Source organism: Salvelinus sp. IW2-2015, linkage group LG27, assembly GCF_002910315.2.
Source record: "Salvelinus sp. IW2-2015 linkage group LG27, ASM291031v2, whole genome shotgun sequence".
NCBI lineage: Eukaryota > Metazoa > Chordata > Actinopteri > Salmoniformes > Salmonidae > Salvelinus > Salvelinus sp. IW2-2015.
In genome coordinates, this window is record NC_036867.1 from 11,864,502 (window position 1) to 11,883,002 (window position 18,501).

Genomic DNA, 18,501 nt, shown 5'->3' on the forward strand with positions numbered 1-18,501 from the left:
ATTGTRTTTTGTGGGTGKTTGTYTTCAGTCTTTGTGTGTCTGCACCAGATAGAACTGTTTCGGTTTTCACTTTTGTTGTTTTGTATTTGAAGTGTTCTGTTTTTTGATTATTATTAAATTAAGATGAACACTAACCACGCTGCGCTTTGGTCCTCTCCTTCCACCGACGAAAGCCGTTACAATCGGCTCTTCCAATGCTTGTAGCAGTGACCTACCTAAAGCCTTTTATTTTTAATTGATGAACGAACTCAATAAAACAGTATTTAGCCACCACACATAATGCAATGTGTGGGATAAGGCAGAATTGTAAGCTTCATGGGCTAATACTGTTTTTATTGGTCTAAACGCAGGAGATATTCATTTCAAGACTATATGTATCAGGCTCCCGAGTGGCGCAGCAATCTAAGGCACTGCATTTCAGTCCTAGAGGCGTCATTACAGACACCCTGATTTGAATCCAGGCTGTATCACAACCGGCCGTGATTGGGAGTCCCATAGGGCGGCGCACAATTGGCCCAGTGTCGTCCGGGTTTGGCCGGTGTAGGCCGTCATTGTAAATAAGAATTTGTTCTTAACTGACTTGTATAGTTAAATAAAGGTTAAATAAAATAAAATAAAATCATGTTCTCATCTTCTTTGGGTAGAAACTAGGGTTATATACAAGCCCTACTTCAGCACCTGATTCTGTTTCGACCTATAACAGGATAATAGGAAGCCATGAAGCTATGCTAACTGAGGTAATGCTAAGTGTTCTTTGGAAGTGTGCCCTAGAAAACATCACTGTTTGTTTTTACTTTGTGAGACGGTAAATTCAGCGCTTCAGTTTTATTTCTGCATTGTAACTCAACATTTTATATCAGTCAAATGTCATTCCATTTAACAAATTGAGAAAATGAATGCCATTTGTTGTTTGTGAGGGAAAGGCACCAGTGTTTCTTCAGTAGTCATAGCAATTTCTCAGTCTACAAAATGTTGCTCGAAATCAACTTGGCTGCAGTAATTAAAGCTGCTACAGTATGCCCACAGTATAACTCTGTGATACTATTTCACACTGCTAAACCTATCATGAATGTCCCATACATATTGTGTATTAATAAACAGCATACAAACTAATATGTTTTTGCTACCATAGTATGCCAACCCCTCAAAAAATAAAGCTCAAGCCTGCACTGTCTGGTTGAGGATCCAGCGGCTCTTTAAACAATGGATTCTCTCTGAAGCTAGGGAGCCCTCACCACATAATGGGTCAAAAGAGTCCTCCTATTGTCCCACCTCTATTGTTCTGTTGGAGTGGACTGCAAACAGAACATTGTCCCCCTTTGTCTTTGTCTGGATCAGCTGTGGAGCCTTTTTCATGCATTATGGAGTCCCATGTGTCCGCCATGCCCTACATGTCACAATAATACAGTTAGGGATCCAGCCAGTGAATGGTAAGTGGCACATTACAACTCAAGGAACACGTTGGAACCATTCAAGAACTGAAGGAGGGGGAAATGTGTGAATGTGGCCCCTACTACGGGATCCTGCGTACATGACTAATGTTGAAAAACATCTAGCACTGCATTTTTTGGTATCTCACATCCTACTGGAATATTTAGAATAGCTGAGTATAGAAAAAAATGTATGGATCTTGCTCAAAGAGCTAATATTATCTATGACATGCTAAGGAAATAAGCTGAGACGTGGAAATAGGCCTATACAAAAAGGTTCTGATAGCTTAGAATAATATGAACAGGGAAGGACGTTCTCTAGATAAGATGTATTGTATTTTTCTTAACAGACTATGCAGGAAGCTATTTGTCAAAGAGCCAGAGGCGAACAGAAATTCCAGCTCAGCTATGCTCATCACGCCAAGGCACTCCATTCAGCTGACACTCTATTCTGACAAGAGTTGACTGTGCTCTGCTCTGCACTTTGACTCATTATGGATAGTAGTAGTACCAGACTCGAATGAAAGCGCAGAATACAAAGTTTTGGCATCCTCCAGGTTAATTCAATTGGGTTTTGTGAAGCTGGCAAGACATAGTGTCACGTACTCTCTCTCTCACTCACGCACGCACGCACGCGCACACACATACACACACCCCAACGTTTTTAGCGGGCTTCCACAGCTCACCAAATTACATTTGGATTGTTCAATTAGGCCTATAGGTCAAAGCCCTTGCATCAATGATCCTGTAAAAAGCCACTTGGTTGACGTGTGTATTAAAAAAAATCGCCCTGATCAAACGTTTAGTGATGTGTTACTGAAGTGACCACTAATATTCCTGTGCATCTTATGTAAGAACCTGTCCAGTTGGCTGGGTTTAAAAACACGATTTTAAACGTTGAATGTGATTGGATAATAGACCCGCGAGTGAACAGAGGGGCGGTGTTTCTAGAAAATCGGAGATTCGTCCATCCTGCAACCTAGTCTGTTGCGCGCTGCCATCAGGGACCAAAARGGAATACGACGAATTACTTTTTGTTTCAATTCTGTTGTGAAATGTGGATGAAGAACCCTCTCGGATTTTATGAATTTTAATTAAGAACAACGCCGTGAAATTTCTCGCGTGGTCAAAATAGTAAATCTATTGTAATGGGCGTTTACCTTGTTTTTTAGCCTGRTTTTCCTAACAGGTAGCTAGCACTAGCTATCCAGTGGTAACTACTCAAACGAAAATAGCCCGCTTGTTGTAGTCTTTGGTAATGGTAGTCAGCGAAAACACACTTGCATTTGGCACATTGCTTATTGCTTTTGAATTACTTCTATGAACAACAGCAATTTCTCTTCTTCTAAAGCAAGGACAATGTATCATTTTGTGTTACGGAGTTTTCCATGAATTTGTAACAGGTAGGTTGCTCATGCAGATGTACTGTCCTACGGACAGCTTCAGTTGTTGTTTGTTTGATACAAACTTGTGTTGTGATACAATGTTGTTTTTGTAAACACACTCGCCGAAAGCGTTTCAATTTAGAACTGGACCGAATTATGTGGCTATTTTGCGACAACTATAAACCATAGTTCCATTGAACGTTCTCTGTGTTAGTTCGTTGTGTGGCTTTGGGCGCATGATGGCTGATATTTGCTCGTGCTTTCATTGGCAACCTATCCAGAAAACTCGTGCGTCAATCTTAGGTTACTGTKTGTATGCAATCCAGTCGTGTCTCTAAACAGAATAGTATTTGGATTAATATAAATGTTATTATGTATTATGCATATCTACACCTGACCATTTGGCATTGGACATCGGTCAAGCAAGCATTGCAACAAAGTAATAAAATAAATTAGCAACCCAGCTGTCGACTGTTGTCAGTATCTCGATTTAGGTCAAACAAGTGGATAACACAATCATGCGACAATGACAACAACGCACTTCATTGCATCTGATGGCAACGGAGATCGGACCATGCAGGAATATGATAATCACAGTTCATTGTTTACAAGCAATAGTAGTGTAGTACAGTAGAAGTAGCCATCTCCTGCCGAAGTGCTCTCAACAAGATTGGATCCTGGACTGATGTGCAACTGAATGTGGAATACAAGAGCAATTACATTTGTTTAGAGATGGACTAWATTGAATGTGTTATTGTGTTGGTCTTAAGTTGCATAATAGCCTGCTTCCATAAACGAAATTGTATGAACTAAAGTTTACAATGTGACAGAGTATATTTGAAGGCCCATGGGTATCCCACCAGTGTGTAAACATTTATGTGAATGTAGCCTAATAAACTTTTTAAAAATGTTTTTTTACTGAGACCAAGAAGCACAAGACCCAGTCATTCAARTGGCCTACTGGGGAGGTGCTTGTGAGTCTCGGATAGGGTGCATGTATTCATTTCTTCATCTTTTAACTTTCTACTGTGTTTATTCCATGTAGAGTTTTACAATCAACGAAAATGAAGAGGGAGGACTGTGGTGTGGACTGTGGTGTGGACTAGAACCCTTTCTGCTTCCACTGTGGCTGAACGGAGTAGCCRATCACTTGGTTTTGGATCTCTCCCCCTTTCTCAATGTGGGCTCCAAAGGACTTTTGCCTTGGTGGTTTGAAATGAAATAATGGCGACACGTTGGACTGATTCACCGCAAGACRATGAAGAGAATAAACACAGAGACGTATCTCGAAGTTGTGAGGTAAGACTTTTCCCACATTTTAGGTGTGGTAAGGCTGAGAATGTGACAGTCCCCGTAAGCTTGCGGTGCAATCGCACATCGGACAAGTGCTTGTTTCTAATAATGACAGTGGCGCGTCTTGCCCACCGACCAGAAAACAATGGCTTTTCATTTGTCCAGACTCCAGATTGCCGCCCGACAGCTGTAAAATGGTGTGGATATGTGTGTAATATTGAGTTTGTAAAATTTGCATAGATACAAATCCTAGGAATGCATTTTAATCACCAATGTAGTCTAGAGATAACAGCTGTCTATCACTGGGGCGTCAATCAACAAGCCTTTTGATTATAGTTCCTGAACCAATTCAAGGGAGATGCTGTACTCTTGATGGCATAATTTCAGTGTGATCCTATTTATCAACTCTGGCACTGTGTTGCACTTGCTACACAGTGTTTTGTAGTTGGTTCACGCTCACTAGTGATTGACAGTTATGCCGGAAACAAGCACAATGCACACCACCTGTTGGAACAGCAACACATTTGAGACTATAGCATTTACCTCAGACCCACTGACTAAAATAGGTCAGACTTGTAATGCTTTCATTGTTTTGTAACCCACAAAATTGTATTGTGATGCATGGAGGACTTGATGCCATGCTTGTTGTTAGCGATGTACAGGTAACTGCCAAAATAAAGCAAACACCACCATAAAGTGTCTTTTTTTAATAGGGTGTTGGGCCACCACRAGCCAGAACAGCTTCAATGCACCTTGGCATAGATTCTGCAAGTATCTGGAACTCATTCTTCCATAAGAAATTCCATTGGTGTTTTGTTGATGGTGGTGGAAAACACTGTCTCAGGCACTGCTCCAGAGTCTCCCATAAGTGTTCAATTTGGTTGAGATCTGGCGACTTAGACGGCAATGGAATATGGTTTACCTCATTTTCATTCTCATCAGACCATTCAGTGACCACTCTTGCCCTGTGTGGATGGGGGCATAGCCATGGTAGCCAAAGTAATGTTCTGCCTATCATTTTTATACATGAGCGTGATGGGATTGCTTAATTAACTCAGGAACCACACCTGTGTGGAAGGGCCTGCTTTCAAAATACTTTGTATGCCTCATTTACTCAAGTGTTTCCATTATTTTGGCAGTTACCTGTACATCAATAGGCCTATGTCTGGAATACAAGGTGGTGTGTGTGTTGGCTCACGCCATCTGTTATTTCAGGCCAATAGGTACACTTACATTTACATTTAACATTTTAAGTCATTTAGCAGACGCTCTTATCCAGAGCGACTTACTTGATGCTGACCGTCACCAACACTTGCTGAATGCTATTAAAAAGACACTACGCGACGCTGCTGTGTGATAATGATCCTCACTTTCATAAACCCATGACCTTTTTGACCTGCTGTGAATCCCGGTGCAAAGTTTCTATGTACAAACTCCCGCTGAGTGACTGAAGTKTTGCAGAGCAATGCGACGGCATTCACATCTGCCGGCGTGTAAGGTGACAGAGTTCGCTTCTCTTTTTTTATAACCACTTTCCGAGTGCTTACTGCGTCCAAATAGAATTTCCATTTGCTGATCTAATCTTACTGTCCATTTTCTGGCCAGGCCTATACCATGCTCAGATAAATGCCACATTCTAGAACACATCTCTAACCTCATCCCAAGCACCCACACGCACAGTGGAATTCACAGTTACATCATCGTCATCAGAGGCTGGCTGCATGTCATAACAGTATAGCAGCAGCATGTTTTGGATTAACCCGTCATGTGAAATGGCAAAACCACTACTGCGTAATCCTCTTACCCAGTGCAGGAGTGTGTACTGTATGGATGTCAAATCTTTGGGAGCAGGGCAGGCAAGGGGTAGATGGCAGGGGAGTGTTGGAAGGGAGGGGCGCCATGGAAAGGGGGAGTGAGGTGTGCAGGTGTGATCGTTGGCGGTCGGAAGTTGTCTGAGGTAAGCTATTCTGAAGTCCCAAGTTCGAAGCGGTGCAGATATCGAAGCTCGAAGCAGACAGTAAAGCCCTATAATACATTAGGAAGCATGCATGGAGGGGGAATAACACCTAAAGAAAACTACAGCATACTTGGTTCCATATTCTGGAAGGCTATGACTTTTATAGCCAGGCATGGATCTGTGAAGTAGCCTTGTGGTTTGGTTTTTACTCCCAGCAGTTGTTCCAGTCTAGTACCTCTCAAGCCACCTAAAGATTTCCTCTTCACCAAGTTAAACTATAACCACCGTTTCACAGCAGGTGATTCTGAATCCTTCAGCAGACACAYAAATTATGCATCTATCATGTTTTAGTACAATGTCCCCTCTTATTTCTCTCTTTCCTTCTCTTTCTCGGTACTTACTACTGCAAGCAAACATATACTCACAGTCCTACTTCTTCACTATTTCGTCGCTGTTTCACTTGTCTGTGCCTTTAACGCTGGGTGATTCTATGGTAACGGAATTATGCGGAGGCTCAAATTTTTCACTTTAACATGTATGCCAAACACACCATGGATTTCTAAGTTTAATAAACCATACAACTATGCAAAATGGCTACTTTGAACAGTTTACACCGTAAAAAAAAACACAATTACTGGAAAACTATGCAGATGCAAAGTTTGCTAACATAATTGCGGTTAAACCTCTCACAGTTTTATTATGTTACCAAACTTTGTATCTGCACAGTTCTTACTGTAAATGTGTTTTTGTAAAATGAGCAGTGGAAATTGTTAAAAGTAGTCATTGTGCATAGTTATATTGTTTGTTAAACATTGATATACATAGGTTTTGTTTGGTATACATTTTGAAAGTGAAAACATTTGAGTCTCCGTGTCATTCCATTTACCATGGAATTGCCTGTCTCAAACTTTGTTTTTGGATGATAAATGTCCACAATTGCAGCTGAGGGCTCTTAAAGACAGTGGTGGGAAAAGTACCCAATTGTCATACTTGAGTAAAAGTATAGATATCCTAATAGAAAGTTACTCAAGTAAAAGTGAGTCACCCAGTAAAATAGTACTTGAGTAAGAGTATTTGGTTTTAAATATACTTAAGTATATTTTAGCAATTACATGTACTTTTGATACTTAAGTATCAAAAGTAAAATTATAAATCATTTCAAATTCCTTATGTTAAGCAAAGCAGACGGCACCATTTTCTTGTTTTTAAAATGTACGGATAGGCAGGGGCACGCTCAAACACTCAGACATTATTTACAAAAGATGCATTTCTGTTTAGTGAGTCAGCCAGACTGTAGGGATGACCATGTGGTCTCTTGATAATTGCGCCAATTTCACGGTTTCCCTGTCCTGCTACGCATTCAAAATGTAACGAGTACTTTGGGTTTCTCAGGAAAATATATGGAGTAAAAAGTACAATATTTTCTTTAGGAATGTAGTGAAGAGAAAGTTATAAATACCCAATAAAAASTAATAGTACTTTAAAGTATTTTTCCTTAAGTACTTTACACCACTGTTTAAAGACCCCAAAGATGACAATGCAGGACCGCTCTGCACAGGCCTATGTCCCAGTCCACTATTTGAAAAATGAGTGGTCAAAGGGGAGGTCCTCCAGAGGTTGATGTAGGATCCTGAAGAACAAATGCCCCTCTTATTTCACAATTTCTCCTTTCAAACATGGAGGTAGATGGAAATGCAAAGATGTAGCCACGTGTCAGCGCTGTGCTCTTTACGCCTGAAGCCCCCTTTTGTGAGCAATCATCAGCACCTGCGGCCTGGCATGTGGGAACTGGGCAGGTGCTACTCTGTACCTGCTAACACACACGCAGACACACACACTTCCATCCCTTGTCTCTTACCCAAGCGCCACTGCTTATGAAATCCCATTCCCTCGGGTCTAATGAGAGTTCAGGCCCCAGGCAACCAGGGCAGGACAGAGGCTGGGGGGTTGTAGTGAAGCTGCCTCTGTCCCATTCACTCCCATCTCCTTAATGAGGGAGATTTCAAGGCCTGTCTTCGCCTAACCCCCTCTCCCCGGCTGTGAGGAAAGTGACGGTAGCCACGCAGGGGTAATTTAGGCACAGCTGCTCACAGTCATTAGGAGAAAAACACTCCACATACACACCCCACTCCTCAACCCCCCCCCCCCCCCCGTATTCAGGGCTGGGTCCAGCATGACCAGCTGAGGCTTCTCTCCTCGTGAGTGTCTGGCTCTGGGGTTCATCCTGGGTGATCCCCTCTTACCACTCTCAACTAACCCAAACATGATGCTCAATCCACATTTAGAAGGACCTCTGGTCCTGTTGCCTACTCTTTCATTCACATAATACTATGGCTGTTGAGCTGTTTGCTCAGAATTTGTGACGTATTGATCCGTTATAAAAGGATGTTAGTGAGGAAGGTCTGTCGCTGTCGCTCGCTAACCAACTACCTCTGACTATGATGGTTCAAACCATTTCACCGTGTTCGTGTTGATGCAGGGGTGTGCATTCCTGYACTAGTTCAGTGCCGGTTGTCATTGTACCCACCCTCCGATGGCTATCTGTGTTTCCTCTTTCCGACATGTATTGATCCGTCCCCTGCTCAGGGAGGGAGGAGTAGCCGTGTTTTGAGTGCTGTTGATGCACTCCTCTTTCCACTAGWCGTATCCTCTCCCTCCCCCATAAATCCTGCTCTTTTATCCCCGATGCGCTTGTCTTTCACTCGCCCTCTATTCCGACATGTTTTCTGTGACGCTATATTTAACCACTGGGGGTTGAAGTWAAAAAAAACATTATTTCCTGCCCTATTCCTTCCCTGACATTCTGCTTGAAGCCAGAATGCGAGTTTCCAGAAAGCACTATTTTTAACAGTGAGTTTGATGTTCTGGGGTCAGTGCACTCAATGTGGACTGTAGTGTCCATGCGAATGCTGTCCGGTTTGGGTGGAAACTCGAAGTGAAAGACTTTCCCACAGTCTATCCCAACACCACAGTYCTCGTGTCAAAAGAAGACACATTTTCATGGAGTCCCAGTCTCTATTACAGTGAGATCATAAAAGGCGTAACGATGTGCTGAAGTTGTTTTCGTCCCATTTTTKGGGGGGAGGGGTTGAGATTTAATCTCATCCTTAGTAAATATTTCCTTTCGTTTTGTCATTTATCARTGCTTAAGTTAGAAATACAAATGAGCTGGATATGTGAAGATTTGAAAAAACGAATTTGCTCTGCTTCTCCCTCGTCTGCAGCTCAATGCCCTCTAAATGCACTTTCCTCAAGGTTTCTTCATATAAACAAGTCCTCAACACAAGCCCCTGACCTGAACTCCACCCAGGGAAAGATCATTATGCCCCCTGTACAAGAAACACACACACCCTGTCTTGGGGGATTTACCAGGAGTGTCCTTTCTAAGGGCTTTCCCTGATTGGCCCTCAGCCTGTTATTGTCACGACTGTGAGTGTGTGTCCAATGTGTTTTTGGGCATTCCCTATCTGGATCAAGCCTGCCATCAATTGCCCCTGTTTTCCCCTGGAAGAGACAATGGGAAGCTCTGACATGTGTGACCTCGTTGGACTGAAGGTCACCTATTCATAGCTACTTTGCAGTGGTGTGTGTGTCATTTGGACACACCTACTCATTCCATGGTTTTTCTTTATTTTTACTATTTTCTACATAGTTTTGATGTCTTCTACTACGAAATAACACATATGCAATAATGTAGTAACCAAAAAAGTGTTATACAAATCAAAATATATTTTATATTTGAGAGTCTTCAAAGTAGCCACCCTTTGCCTTGATGACAGCTTTGCACACTCTCGGCAGTCTCTCCACCAGCTTCACCTGGAAGGCTTTTCCAACAGTCGAAGGTGTTCCCACATATGCTGAGCACTTGTTGGCTGATTTTCCTTCACTCTGCGGTCAAACTCTTCCCAAACCATCTCATTTGGGTTGATGTCGGGTGATTGTGGAGGCCAGGTCATCTGATGCAGCACTCATCACTCTCCTTGGTCAAATAGCCCTTGCACAGCCTGGGGGTGTGCTGGGTCATTGTCCTGTTGAAAAACAAATGATAGTCCCACTAAGCGCAAACCAGATGGGATGGCGTATCGCTGCAGAATGCTGTGGTAGCCATGCTAGTTAAGTGTGCCTTGAATTCTAAATAAATAACCGACAGTGTCACCAGCAAAGCACCATCACACCACCWCCTCCATGCTTCACGTGGGAAATACACATGCGRAGATCATCCGACGGAAATACACATGCGGAGATCATCTGTCACAAAGACACGGCAGTTGGAACCAAAAAAATCACTTTTACCAAATAGCCCTATCTTCTGTGTACCACCCCTAAATTGTCACAACACAAGGAAAGAAGGCACACCTGTTAATTGAAATGCATTCCAGGTGACTACCTCATGAAGCTGGTTGAGAGAATGCCAAGAGTGTGCAATGCTTTCATTGAGGCAAAGGGTGGCTGCTTTGAAGAATCTCAAATATAAAAAATATTTTGATTTTAATACTTAAATTTTTTTTTATTTCATAGTTCTGATTTCTTCACTATTATTAAACAATATAGGAAATAGTAAAAATAAAGGGAAAAAACCCTTGAATGAGTAGGTGTGCCAACTTTTGACTGGTACTGTATGTGTGGCCGTTACCTACCACACATTGACCATGACCCATCTTTTCTTCTGGTCGAGGGATGAAGTCCCCTCACGGCTTGGCCCTGTTGGATGTTATCTCTCTCTCTAACTGGCTATGAGCTGAATGCCATTATGGCACTGGAGAGAGGGACGGATGGATGAAGAGGGGAGGGGGTCAGGAAGAAGAGAGATTAGCTGGTGGAAAACACACCAGCCCTTTTCTTTCTCTCTCTTTCCCTCTCTTTTTTTTCTTCTCTTTACTCCAACTGGCTCACTGTCACAGCTTCTTCTGCCTGGATGCCCCCGTCCTTCTGGAAGATAAAGGGACGGTGTAGAAAGAAGTGGAGGAGGGGAAAGACAGGCAGACAGACACTGCAGCACCAGCCTAATGCTCACTGAAGCCGAGGTGGTGTCCATTACATATGCCCAAGGCGTCTATGCTGCCTCTGTCTTTCTGTCTCTCAAGACACGCCACACTGAGGCTGATATGTAGTAGTATGAAGTACAAGAACGCAACTTCGCCCACCTTTCATTGCGGTCGTCCTCTCTCCGTTTCTCCTTTTTTCATTTGTTTCCCTSTAGTTTTTATTCATCAAGTCAAAGATAAACACTGTCGGTGCGGATGGATGAATGTGCGTATAGAGGGACGGGCATTGTCATGCCAAATAGTGACCGGCTGCCAACTCCTGCTATGAGCCTGATCAGCCATCCTGTCACCCCCCCCCCCCTCTCTCTTTCTCTCTGTCTCACTCCTTCACGACACAGATGCTAAAAGTTTAGTCTCTTTCAATGCCTTTTGACGGCCGCTGACTAACACTGTTATGTCCCTCCATAACAGAAATTGCCTTGGAAATATGGTTTCTTTGATGTACAACTGCGTCATCTTCCAGCTACTCTTCAGCTGATAGGCTACATGCAGTTATTATACCAAACCGATTCCCATAAAGACATATTACTCTCAATTATTGGCAGTGGCATCTAAGCCTTTGATGTGCGTAGATCTCAGACCACAAATCTAATGGGGAGAAGTTGCCCGTCCTTTTCGTTTCCCTACCAGTAATTTCCTGCATACGAGCTTTTCTCCTGACTTGCAAATCTACCTCCAAAAGCACTTTCACTTCTTTTCCTGTGTTTTTCAATGAGAGCTTACGTAAGGTTGTTATCGGGGTCATATCTTGAGCTCTGGTGTTAGTAAGGGCTTTGAGGTTCTTGGCAGGAAACCACATTATTTCCTGTCGGCGTCAGTACTGGAAATGAGCAAGGGCACCCTGATGAATGAATGATTTCATGAATGAACGGCAGAWTGAGGGAACGGTAGAGAAAATGTTGTTCTTATCCTAATGTCGGAGGACGATGTTTGGTGTTTTTGTACGATATCCTTTGGCCAATGTATTAGGAATTCTTAGAAACCGAGACCTGTAGTTGACCTGACACCAAAGCCCCCACTGTATGTCGGTTCACAGTTCAGTTCACCTAGATTAAGCTATTTGGAGTAGGTGTAGCTTAGACTGTGATACAATACCATGTGTCTGTCCCTCCATGGCACATGCATGCGCTGTGTGTTGTTCAGAGCAGCAGGGCGTGTGCGTTGGGCATTGATTTTGTGTGTGTGGGGACGAGCGATGGATCTGCACGTCTGCACCACACGATCCATAACTCAGGATTGATTGGATTATATTGGTAGGGAATGGGGTGATGTGCTCCGGACCAGCCTATTCTTGGTAGTGGGAGGATGGGATGGGATGGGATGGGGGGGGGAAGAGTGCACAGCCACGTTTCAGCAGGACGTTACGACAGCATGTTGTTGAGCTGCTATTTATAGGCAGAGGCTCACACGTGGTATTTTCCAAATTCTTTGTTGTTGTTTGCCCTTTTCATCTCTCCTCTTTCCAGATGTTTTGGACACATTATGCCTTACTGCATGTATGAGATTGACAGATTTGTCTGGATTAGCTTAGTCCCCATCATGCCTTCCACAGCCTTTGTCGTCTTTGATCTTTTGCATCAGCTACATTGACGAAACGGCAGCTTTTCATTGGTCACACCACGTTTTAGATTTTTCCAGTTAGCCTATTGGCTATTTTGAAGGGTTATGCTCATAGGGAGCAGAGCAGTCATTTCCGAAGTCAGGCATGGGTTGTGATTATGTACCTGGGAGAGAGTGCGGTGGTTACAGAGGCCAATGGCTATGAATCCTCCCACTTTGTTGATGCGATGCCGTGGATGGGGCCCCGAGGGGGTCATCCAGTCTAGACATGGTGAGTGTGGCCAGAGTGACCTGCCTGACACCAGTGTGTTTTGTAGCCTTCTGACCCACAGTGGTCCCCTGAACGTACTGCTGCCTACACTGTCAGACACCTCGGATATATGTTGATCCCCCAAACCTATTCCTCTGTCACCTAGATCCATTCCAYACGGAGTTATCACAATAACTAACAATAGAAAGATGGGTTAGGGTTTCATAAGCTGATTCTAGCCTTAACATGCTAGATACACTCCTGAGCATTCTTTCTTTCACATAGGTCTAAAGTCTGCACCAATGGGGCTAGAGGTATGGGTTGGCAGTGTTACAGTGTGTGTTGGTTTTAGCTATCCCTATGCACACAGGCTATTGGATTGTTGAGCTTTTCCCTTCAGGCAGTGGCAAGCTGACATCCTGTGGTTCTCTAATTTATTGTGTGCGTGCGTGTGTTTTTATGTGTGTAGTAAGGTAGTATAAAAAAATGCATGAAGGCCCTGTAGCCCTCTACTCAATCTCATTGTCTGGCACTGTTAGGCTGGTAATTGGTCATGGCCTCGGTAATTTGGGTTCTGATGTAAGCATCACAGGTTTCAGTGATGAAACTGTTAATGTCGCAAAATAATAACCCTCTGGATATGATAGAACATCAAGGGTTTCAGCAGCACACAACTCTGCATATTCACCCTTCAGTAATCCAGTGCTCTCATTCTTTTAGCTAATCCAGTCTCTTGGGTTTTATTGGTTTTGTTTTTGAGACACTGAGTAGAGGTCGACCGATTTAATCGGAATGGCCGATTTTAATTAGGGCCGATTTCAAGTTTTCATAACAATCGGTARTCGGCATTTTTGGACACCGATCATGGCCGATTACATTGCACTCCACGAGGAGACTGCGTGGCAGGCTGACTACCTGTTATGCGAGTGCAGCAAGGAGCCAAGGTAAGGTGCTAGCTAGCATTAAATGTATCTTATAAAAAAACAATCAATCTTAACATAATTACTAGTTAACTACACAYGGTTGATGATATTACTAGTTTATCTAGCTTGTCCTGCGTTGCATATAATCGAATCGGTGCCTGTTCATTTATCATTGAATCATAGCCTACTTTGCCAAACGGGTGATTTAACAAGCGCATTCGTGAAAAAAGCACTGTCGTTGCACCAATGTGTACCTAACCACAAACATCAACGCCTTTCTTAAAATCAATACACAAGTATATATTTTTAAACCTGCCTATTTAGTTAATATTGCCTGCTAACATGAATTTCTTTTTGAATTTCTTTTTTGTCACATCTCTTGCGTTCTGTGCAACAGAGTCAGGGTATATGCAACAGTTTGGGCCGCCTGGCTCGTTGCAAACTAATTTGCCAGAATTTTACGTATTTATGACATAACATTGAAGGTTGTGCAATGTAACAGCAATATTAAGACTTATGGATGCCAGCCCACCCGTTAAATACGGAACGGTTCCGTATTTCACTGAAATAATACACTTTTTATTTATTATTTGACCATATTAATGACCTAAGGCTCGTATTTCTGTGTGTTGTTATGTTATAATTAAGTCTATGATTTGATATTTGATAGATCAGTCTGACTGAGCGGTGGTAGGCAGCAGCAGGCTTGTAAGCATTCATTCAAACAGCACTTTCCTGCGTTTTGCCAGCAGCTCGTCGCTGTGCTTCAAGCATTGTGCTGTTTATGACTTCAAGCCTATCAACTCCCGAGATTAGGCTGGTGTAACCGATGTGAAATGGCTAGCTAGTTAGCGAGGAGCGTGCTAATAGCGTTTTAAACGCCACTCGCTCAGACTTGGAGTGGTTGTTCCCCTTGCTCTGCAAGGGCCGTGGCTTTTGTGGAGCGATGGGTAACGCTGCWTTGAGGGTGGCTCTTGTCGATGTGTTCCTGGTTCGAGCCCAGGTAGGAGCGAGGAGAGGGATGGAAGCTATACTGTTACACTGGCAATAAAGTGCCTATAAGAACATCCAATAGTCAAAGGTATATGAAATACAAATCATATAGGAGAGAAATAGTCCTATAATAACCTCAACCTAAAACTTCTTACCTGGGAATATTGAAGACTCATGTTAAAAGGAACCACCAGCTTTCATATGCTCTCATGCTCATGTTCTGAGCAAGGAACTTAAACATTWGCTTTTTACATGGCACACATTGCACTTTTACTCTCTTCTCCAACACTTTGTTTTTGCATTATTTAAACCAAATTGAACATGTTTCATTATTTATTTGAGGCTAAATTGATTTGATATATTATATTAAGTTAAAATAAAGTGTTCATTCAGTATTGTTGTCATTATTATAAATAAATGTAAAAAAAATTAATAATAATAATTATCCACCGATTTAATCGGTATCGTTTTTTTTGGTCCTCCAATAATCGGTATCGTTTTTTTTGGTCCTCCAATAATCGGTATCGGCGTTGAAAAATCATAATCGGCCGACCTCTAATACTGAGATAAGAGACTGTTAAGAAAAGCCGGGTTTGACTGGATGTTTATTTTTTACTCGGGCGAGCAACTTTGGATGTGCTCCGTCTGTTTTGAGGGTGGGGCTGCGTCACTCCTTTCTCTTGCTCTCATCCAGGGAGTATTCCTCCTGTGAAGAAAATAGATTTATGCTAAAATTAGTAAATAAATATATAAAGGAAGGGAGCCGGTGAGAGTACCCGCATTGCCTGCAAACTGCAGAGTCACTCAGGACTCCTCTGTGGAGGCAGATGCACTGCAGAATCCTCTCCGTCTCAGCCAAGACGACACAGCTAGGAGCTTCTTAAGACTACCATCTTTCATAATGACTTTTACATTTGACAGTATAGGTGAGTGGGCGCAGTTGCTGTGACTCTTACCTGTTCTTGTCTTGCTGGAGTAGAGTTGGTTTCAGGACTGTCAGCAGCGGGGGGAGGTAGAGGACTTGTGCCTTCTGTCCTAGTCAGTTTGGTGCCCCTCTGACGCAGCACCCCTTCCGATCGGTGCAAGCCATCACAGCTCCTCCGACTGCCTGGCACGGCTGCAGACACCGGCACCGAGAGTCACAGCACAGCCTGCTGAGAAGACTGTCAAGAGGGGAGAGGGAGGGAGAATCTGCCTCCCAGGACTCTGCAGGTGTAGCTCCCAATTCTGTCAGTCGTAGGTAATCATGGAAACTCCTGTCCATCAACTTAGAATTGGACCGTAACCAAGGAGCGTTGATRTCTCTCTTTTGTCACGGCAACAGACACCAAAGTCTCTGAGGATCTCCTGCATTCCATCTTTTTTGTGGTGTATTTATGTGTTCACTGGTCCGGAAGAGTACTAATGTATGTATTATTAAGATAGTGTTAATGAGCTTTGAAGGGGATGCCCACATCTGACAGAATGCCCGCTGGACGCTGGACGCACAGATGGGCATAGGGATGCTACCCCCTCTGCCGCCTCCTGACAACGTGTTGTCCACCCTGTCCATACCCCCTTCTGTGCCAGGACATCGGAGCACGATTGGCAACAGCCAGGGTTGGGGGATACACAGTTGACACTGACAGGCAACCCTGGGGAAGTGCCCCCACGCAGCAAATCATGGCTCACCTCAAGGTGCTGGACTGCGTGATGAACAACAACTGGAGCGCTCTCTGTGACCTGTACTGCGCCTGGAGCAATCAGGTCGGTCCTAACTCTCCGYTAGTTCCTTCCTTAGATGTTCTGTGAAGTTGACAACGTGGCATAGAGACGTTACTTCTTCATTGAGAAAGCAGCTTTGATGCAGTGTGGCATGGTTTATACCCCCTTTCTCCTTGCAGCTTCACTCTCCTGTCCCTCCTCGGCCCCTCTCCTCTACCGGTGTCTATGAAAGGCACCCCTGACACCTTGCATATTTCTAGTTCTATTCACTACTCCAGCGTGGCATGGGAACCAGTAAACCGGTGGCATGGTGACCTCTGGACCGTTACCCTGTACTGTAGCTTGTAGCGCTGCATAGTTAAAGTTACATTGAGTTGTGCAGTATTTATGTGTGACATCTGTTTTTATTTTTGGAGCAGCACTGCAGACTACAGTTCAATGTACTTGCTCTCTGTGCAATGTGTGTGTGTGTGCAGGTGTATGCTTGATCTGCTGTAGGCTATTTACTGTAGTGCTGTCTGTGGACTTGTGTGTGCACATTTGTCTCGTGTTCAATTGGGCACCCTTCTGTGGCAGGCTACTTCAATATTCTCACTGTAAAAGCAACACTGTACTTATGGTTCCAAAAATATATTTTTTTGCGCCTGCTCCCGTGTGGAGTGACAGCAGGGTTGATCTCTCTCGCCCCGTCCGCTAATTTAATTTTAGCCGCACTGAAAGTTGTTTGCGTCCCACGCCGAACTGACAGCCCTCTGTTTGCTATGTGGTGCTGCTGGCTACGGCCTTTGAAAACGGCCTTTGTGTACCGGCTACACCAAGGCTTCATGAAATATTCAGTCAGACACCTGGCCATGAAGGGAGCAGATAGAGAAGCTCCATCCCCATCTTATCACTCCACTAACTCTCACTCTTAGTCCCTTCAAAGACCAAGGAATAATACGTAACAATATAACGTTGATCTGTGTGTTACAAAAGGCAAATATCCCCTGTGTGGTGTTTCAATATGTTGGCCACTTAAAAGAAGATTAGTCACAAACTCCGGCTTTGAACTTGTCTTTTCTTTCTTTCTTTGCCGGACGGCCAGACAACGTTCCAGTGTACAGTGGGGTTCAATAGAGTGATTCCTTTCATCCTCTTTTTAATGCAGGTTTTCTGTGCCCTCGCTCTGCTCCCTTCCTGCTAGATGGGGATTAGGCTGCTCCATGTTTGTATGGTGCCCTGTTCCTTTTGTTGAATATTCAAGACCACACTGCAAAACCAAAACTTGGAATATCTCATCAGAGATCAAGTTCCAAGGGGAGACAACTCTTTTCATCAGCCGACAACACATTGAAATACAACAGAGACATTTTGCCTTTGTTGTCCATCTGCAAGTGTATGCCTTCTTTCACCTTAGTTAACACAGTGCGCAGGGTTAAACAGCATTGTGTGTGTGTGTCTGTGTCACAGGGCACCTTGTCACAGCCCTGCTCTGTCAAACCTCTGATCTCTGATAGAGGAGATGGATTAATAATTCATAGTGGGGCCCAGCAGTGAGCAGCCCAATTAGCTTCCGTTGCATCTGGGGGGGCCCTGGGGAGCAGAATTGGCCCACCTGCTCTCTGTCTCGTGTGTGTGTGTGTGTGTGTGTGTGTGTGTGTGTGTGAGAGCGAGGGATGAGGGTGTGTGTGTGCGATGGGCTGGGTCTTTGTCTGGACCTCTCTGGAGGATATTCCTCACGCTACCTACACCCCCCCCCAGGACCACACCCTCACTGGAGGTAGCGGAAGATGATGCCCTCCGGTGCAAATAGATGGGGAGAAATTAAAAACAAAGGAAAGTGAAAGCAATACAACAGACCAGCCGGGATTCTAGTCAACATGACAAACTAGGATAACATTCCAAACAACCAACGTTGGGGGAGACTCCTCCCACTCTGTGTTGGTGAGCCCACATTAGGCTCTATGACTGTGCAGCCCCTG

The 18,501-nt window shown here is 43.8% G+C and overlaps 1 protein-coding gene across 4 annotated transcripts in view; it reads left to right on the forward strand.

Moving 5' to 3' along the window:
• Positions 1-2,400: 2,400 nt before the first annotated feature.
• arhgap21a (Rho GTPase activating protein 21a) overlaps positions 2,401-18,501 on the forward strand; it is a 99,135-nt gene continuing 83,034 nt past the window's right edge. For all 4 annotated transcript variants that reach the window (XM_023972273.2, XM_023972275.2, XM_023972274.2 and 1 more), the window contains exons 1-2: positions 2,401-2,833; positions 3,861-4,114. In XM_023972273.2, the coding sequence (XP_023828041.1) occupies positions 4,040-4,114 (75 nt within the window). In that variant the 5' untranslated portion in view covers positions 2,401-2,833; positions 3,861-4,039. The remainder of the gene's footprint in view (positions 2,834-3,860; positions 4,115-18,501) is intronic.